A 5,924-nucleotide genomic window follows, 5' to 3' on the forward strand; every position below is an offset into this window, starting at 1 on the left:
TTTTTGTCTATAATTGTTGTACTTAGGATTTTTTTTTCTATTATTTGTAAAGATATAATTAAATATGTCTCCATTAATTTGTGTTAGAGAGGGTGTATATAAAATCAAGCTTCTAGAAGAATTAACATAATAAATTAGAGTTGTTATAGTATTAACAAGGGGAGTATAATATCATATCAATAATTATAAGGATATTTTGGATTTTAACACCTTACAAAAGGCTGAAAATGTTTTTTAACACCCCCCAAAAAAAAAACTTTTATTTTAACACCTCCCAAAAATATAAAAGTTGGAAGTTAACACCAGTTAACGATTTCCGTCACGGAAATTTAACGTGGGTCCCACAAATTGGCTTGAACTTCAATTTTCACCCAGCAAAACACGAAACTTCTTTCTTCATTGAATTCGCAGCAACCTTCTGCATTGAATTCTTTCTGAACCTTCATTGATTTCGCTTTTGAACCAAAGGAGATCTTGGCTGAGAAGTGGAGTGTAGGGTGGTGTCAACGTTGGAGAAGATAAGCTCAGGAGGGTTTCTTCATCATCTTCTTCAACTACAAAAGTGCGAAAGCCGCTTGAAATTCACAGAAAATAAGGTAAAATTGCTCTCCTTTGATAGCAATTTCGTCAATTACTGGTGCTTCATTGCTGTAAACCTTGCAATAATTGGGTAATTAGGGTAAATTTTGGGACCACAGTAGGAAAGCCTTGATAAATCAATTTCTGTAACTGACTATGCGACTTAGGTTAATTGGATTTCGTAATTGAAAGTAGAGATTAATTAAGGTGGTTTATTGTTAATTAAACTAGCAAGTGTGGTTTGTTGATTAATTTATGTTACTGAGCACCTACATTGGCTTGTATATGTTTATTTTCAATTTTTTTATGTGTTTGTTTGTGTGGCTGTGATGGATTTGTTTATTCGTATTGTGCATGTATAGTTACATGGCTTTTAATATGTTTTATATGTTTTTCACTGGTGGGTAGATAATGGGTGACAAGGATAGTTTGGTTGACATCTGCCTTAGAGTGGGAGGTGCTTTTGTCCCTAAAAGAGTAACCAAAAACAGGCAGCTGCTGTGTTGGTGTGGTGGTTGGTGTTACTGGAAGAGGAAGGTTCAAGTATCTAAGTTGGATGTGCATTTGATTAGAACAGCTGCAATTCATGGTTTTGTTAATGGTGATATGGATGTGCCTATGCATTACAGCTGTTGGTATAGGCAGAAGGGGAAAGTGTTGAGGTTTGATGAAGAAAAGGATGATGGATGTGAAGGATCTGGTTATTCAAGTTCAGATTTGAGTGATGAGGGACAAGATTGGGAACCTGGTGAAGAAGAATTTGATGAAGGGGATGAGGAATGGTATATTGAAGGGTCAAAGGAGATCTTGGCCAAAGTGAACAAGAGCCTTAGGAAAGGTTTGGAGAGTGCAGTAGATGACAGGGTTGGCAAAGATAAGAGAGTAGAGTTGAGAAATGATTTGGATGTTGGAAAACCGAAGGTGAATCCAGAAAGTGATGCTGATTCAGATGATTCAAGGAGTTTGTGTGGATCTGATGAGGAACAGGACTATGCTCCTTGGTTTAATGCTGATGTGGACTTTGACAACCCAATCAAGTTGAAGTTAAATCAGAAATTCAGTAATGCTTCAGTCTTGAGGAGGGCCTTAAGACTTCATGCCATTCAAAACAGGTATGAGTTCTACTACTTGCATAATGACAGTAAAAGGATTACAGTTCAGTGTAGATATAGATGTGGCTGTGAGTTCAATAGCTACACTTGTAGAATGCCTGCTTGTACATGTGTGGGGGGGGGTAAAGTGTCAGTTCAAGGTGTTTGCATCAAAACTTGTTAAGCAGCAAACTTGGCAAATCAAAACCTTGAATTTAGACCATTCCTGCTTCAGAGTAAAGAAGAACAAGATGCTTACTGCTGAATACATAGCAGAGAGGTATTTAGAAGAGTTTAGGAGTAACCCTGGTTGGAGAATTAAGGAGATTAGGGCTAGGATTTTGAATGATTTAGGAGTTGATGTGAGTTACTATAAGGCATGGCTAGCTAGGTGTAGGGCAAAACTACTGATATTTGGTTCAGCTAGGGAGCAGTATGCTAGGGTGTGGGATTATGGGAAAGCTGTGATGAAGTACAACCCTGGTTCAGGGTGCAATGTTGTTGTTGATGGTATTGACAGGCCAGAGCCACCATTGTTCATGAGGATGTTCATCTGTTTAAGGCCATTGAGAGATGGATTTGCAAAGGGTTGTAGGCCTTTAATAGGGTTGGATGGTTGTCACCTCAAGGGTGCCTTTCCTGGGCAAATTCTGGTGGCAGTTGCTAAGGATGGGAATAACAACTTGTTTCCTCTAGCTTGGGCCACAGTGGAGATTGAAAACCAGGAAACTTGGGGTTGGTTCTTGGAATCCCTTATGTCAATGTTCACACATGATCAAGGAGCTGGGCTGACCATCATGTCTGACAGGCAAAAGGTAATGCTTCTGTTTCCCTCTTAACTATTTAGGTTCAATTTCTAAGTTTTCATGTGTATGTATGTGATTGACTGATGATTATACTTTTGTCTGCATTTGGTAGGGTTTGATTAAAGCAATGGCTGATGTTATTCCCAAAGCTGAGCAAAGGTTTTGTGTGAGGCATATTTGGGCTAACTTCAAGCTCAACTTCACTGGATCAACCTTTAAGGAGCTGTTTTGGAGAGCAGCTAGGGCCACCACCATTGTAAGTTTATTGATTGTTGAAGCTAGCCTATGCTTTTATATGACTGTTGGTGTGTTTTTATATTGGTTAGCTTGTATATGCTTGGTGTGATTTCTGGTATGCTTTTATATGTCAGTTTGAGCATGAAATTGCCATGGAGTCTATCAAATTCCTCGATGAAGAGGCATATGAGTATTTAATCAACATTCCTCCCCACCATTGGTCTAGACATGCATTCACACCAAACTGCAAGTCCAACATGTTGTTGAACAACATGTGTGAGACTTTCAATGCAGTCATTAGGCCTGCCAGAGATAAACCTATCCTCACCCAAATGGAATGGATGAGGAGGTATATTATGAACAGGAATAATGAAAAGTGGGAGGATTCAAAAACAATTACACACAACTTAGTGCCATATGTGAGGCATGTTCTGGGGAGGATAGACTTTGTGGCTAGGTCCTGTGTGGTGCAGCCATCCAGAGGGAATACATTTGAGGTGCAGCTGAAGGATGACCAGGTGTTGGTTGATTTGGACAAGGAGACCTGCACATGTTACCATTGGGAACTCACTGGCATTCCATGTGTTCATGCTTATGCCTGCATATTGGATATGAGGGGTGACATAGAGGCTGTTGTTGACCCATACTATACCATGGACACATACAGGTCTGCTTATGAACCAGCTGTCCAACCAATGCCTGGCCCAAAGCACTGGGAGAGAGTCAGAATGAGGGAACCACTACCCCCTTCTGTTAAGGTGCAACCTGGGAGACCAAAGAGCAAAAAAAGGAAGCTTGAGCCAGGAGAATGTTCTTCTTCAGGTGGTCAGGCAAGTACCAAGAGGAAGAAGCAATGCAGCAACTGTGGGGGATATAGGCATTATGCCAAGACTTGCAAAGTACCTGCTGCACCAGCTACAGAGCTGATAAAGTCAGCAGGCAGACCCCCACTGAACACTCCTTGGATGGTGGAGGAGAGGAAGAAGAAAGAGATTAGGGCTGCTAAAAAGGTAACACAAGCATTACACCAACTCCCCCTTTGTTTTATATATGTATGTGTCTTTTCCATTGACTTTTTATTTTTATATGCATGTCATAGAGTGCAATTGGGGCTGGACCAAACAGCATAGGAAACAAAAAGTTTCCTCAAGAGCAAGAAGGTTGTCTGCCATTCAGCAAGCGCCCACAGCCACAGTCTTCCTCAGCTAAGCATTCCTCAGCTCAGCCATCCTCTAGTCAGCCATCCTCAGCTCAGCCTTCCTCAAGTCAGCCTGCCTCAAGCCAACCAAAAAGAAAGACAAGGTCTTCCTCAAGTCAGCCTACAACAGCCACAGGTGTTGTAACAAGGGCCAGGCTGCAATCCCTCAACAACCTTACTCAGTGATGTACTCATGCTGGATATCAAACATTATGTCTGTTGAACAATTTCAAACTTTTATTATGTACTCATGACTGGTTATGTAACTTGCTAGTTTTTTAGTGGCTTCCCTTAACAAATTTGAACAATTAGATATTGAATTGTAATGGTTGCATGGCTTTGATTGCCATTGAAACATGTTGAAGTAAGGTTCTTTTGTCAACCTGTACTTGAACTATCTTAGTGTTTCACATATTTCCCATGTTTTAATGTTTCACATGTTTAAATAGGTTGATTAAAAGACAAGGCATAAATAGGAACTTAGACAAGGCATAAATAGGTTGATTAAAAGACATATTTATAACACTTCAAGTCATTACAAGAAATTATAACTACTTAATACAGCTTACTATTACACACCCCTAGCCATTAGGAAAATTACACCCATTGACAAACCTATACAAATGGCCATGCCCACCCAACCAAAACAGCTGATTGAAGACACCTTCCCTTCATTGCACTCCCTGTTCATTCTCTTCCTGTCAGCGTTCAAGGCCTTGCATCTCATCTTCAAATTATCAACTTCATTAAGTAGGCACCTCCTTTGGCCACTGATTTCATCAACTTCCCTTTTCAATTCATTAACTTCACCCTTTAGCAGCTTCTTATCCAACAACAGGTTGTTGATAACCCCTGTTTGCCAATCTGTTCCATCAGGTTGATCAACCCATTCGAAAGCTTTGCAACCCCTTGTTTCTGTTATTGGGTCATAAAACTTACATGATATGAACTTCCTGCCTGGATTCTCCCTTGTCCAGCTAGTGAGCTTGGCCATTGGCACACCACACTTACATTTTCTGGCCTCAGGAGGGGAAGAGCTAACAAACGACATAATCTGCATCAATTTTAGATCGACAGTCACATTTACAGATTTGTACACTGACGAATTAACATTGACAGCAACAAAATTCATTTTTAATTTCATAATACGAAAAGCCCCAAATTCAATTTCTGACGAACCCTAATTTCGCAATTGGGCATTTAGATGCGTACATAACATAATCCAACCATTAATCTGAGTACGAAACAATTGCAAATAATAATTGAAGAGAATTTAAACCATAATTACCAAACAACCGAACAATTGACCGCACTCACCTGTTTCAGCAGCTTCAATCTGTTCCTCTTCTCAAAAATCGTGGAAGAATCGTGAAAGAATTGTTTCAAGTATCGTGCAACAATGCAATACGCTGCTGCTATTCAATAAGAACAACGATTTCGTTCATTGGGGGAGAATCGTGCAAGAATGGTTCTTATATATCGTGCAAGAATCGTGGAAGAATGGTTCTTATATACAGATCTTTTAAAAATATATCCGTTGGGGTGGGCCCCACTAACAGTTCTGTTAACGGAAGATGGATTTTGGTGTTAACTTCCAACTTTTATATTTTTGGGAGGTGTTAAAATAAAAGTTTTTTTTTGGGGGGTGTTAAAAAACATTTTCAGCCTTTTGTAAGGTGTTAAAATCCAAAATATCCTAATTATAATTTTTGGCCTAAAATATACTTTTTCCTTACAGAATTTTTTTAATAATGGATATATACTACTTTCTGTTCATTTATCACACTTGTCAATTCAAAGCTCTAACAATCAACTCCATAAATAAAAATTATAAAAGTTGTACATTATGATAACACTTATTGAGACAATCCCACAAGAATATGGTTTTCCTTGGTTTTTTTTTTTTGTAATGGATATATACTACTTTCTCGATTCTTTTTTACTTGACCAATTTCATTTATCACGTTTGCTCTGACGCAGAACTATATCAATAACTAAGTATAATTCTCCATA

At 39.0% G+C, this 5,924-nt stretch overlaps 2 protein-coding genes across 2 annotated transcripts; one reads left to right on the plus strand and one right to left on the minus strand.

Moving 5' to 3' along the window:
* Window positions 1-244: 244 nt before the first annotated feature.
* LOC110689798 lies at window positions 245-4,279 on the plus strand. Its single transcript, XM_021866605.1, has 4 exons — window positions 245-2,485; window positions 2,589-2,732; window positions 2,848-3,723; window positions 3,813-4,279. Exons 1-4 carry the CDS (start codon window positions 1,676-1,678, stop codon window positions 4,095-4,097), a joined length of 2,115 nt encoding a protein of 704 aa, XP_021722297.1. The 5' UTR covers window positions 245-1,675; the 3' UTR covers window positions 4,098-4,279.
* A 132-nt stretch (window positions 4,280-4,411) lies between these two features.
* Window positions 4,412-5,592, minus strand: LOC110689799. The gene is made up of 2 exons (XM_021866606.1): window positions 5,229-5,592; window positions 4,412-4,965 (listed from the first exon to the last, which is right to left on the minus strand). Exon 2 carries the CDS (start codon window positions 4,960-4,962, stop codon window positions 4,483-4,485), a length of 480 nt encoding a protein of 159 aa, XP_021722298.1. The 5' UTR covers window positions 4,963-4,965; window positions 5,229-5,592; the 3' UTR covers window positions 4,412-4,482.
* Between the last annotated feature and the right edge of the window lie 332 nt (window positions 5,593-5,924).

This window comes from Chenopodium quinoa, unplaced genomic scaffold (genome assembly GCF_001683475.1).
Source record: "Chenopodium quinoa cultivar QQ74 unplaced genomic scaffold, ASM168347v1, whole genome shotgun sequence".
Lineage (NCBI taxonomy): Eukaryota > Viridiplantae > Streptophyta > Magnoliopsida > Caryophyllales > Amaranthaceae > Chenopodium > Chenopodium quinoa.

What these genes read in the sequence shown, in the direction of transcription:
- LOC110689798 (XM_021866605.1), top strand. Translation starts at nt 1,676, where the DNA reads ATGCCATTCAAAACAGGTATGAGTTCTACTACTTGCATAATGACAGTA. An exon ending in TCATGTCTGACAGGCAAAAG is followed by an intron (nt 2,486 to 2,588) that starts GTAATGCTTCTG and finishes TGCATTTGGTAG; the next exon opens with GGTTTGATTAAAGCAATGGC. An exon ending in CAGCTAGGGCCACCACCATT is followed by an intron (nt 2,733 to 2,847) that starts GTAAGTTTATTG and finishes TTTATATGTCAG; the next exon opens with TTTGAGCATGAAATTGCCAT.
- LOC110689799 (XM_021866606.1), bottom strand. Translation starts at nt 4,962, where the DNA reads ATGTCGTTTGTTAGCTCTTCCCCTCCTGAGGCCAGAAAATGTAAGTGT.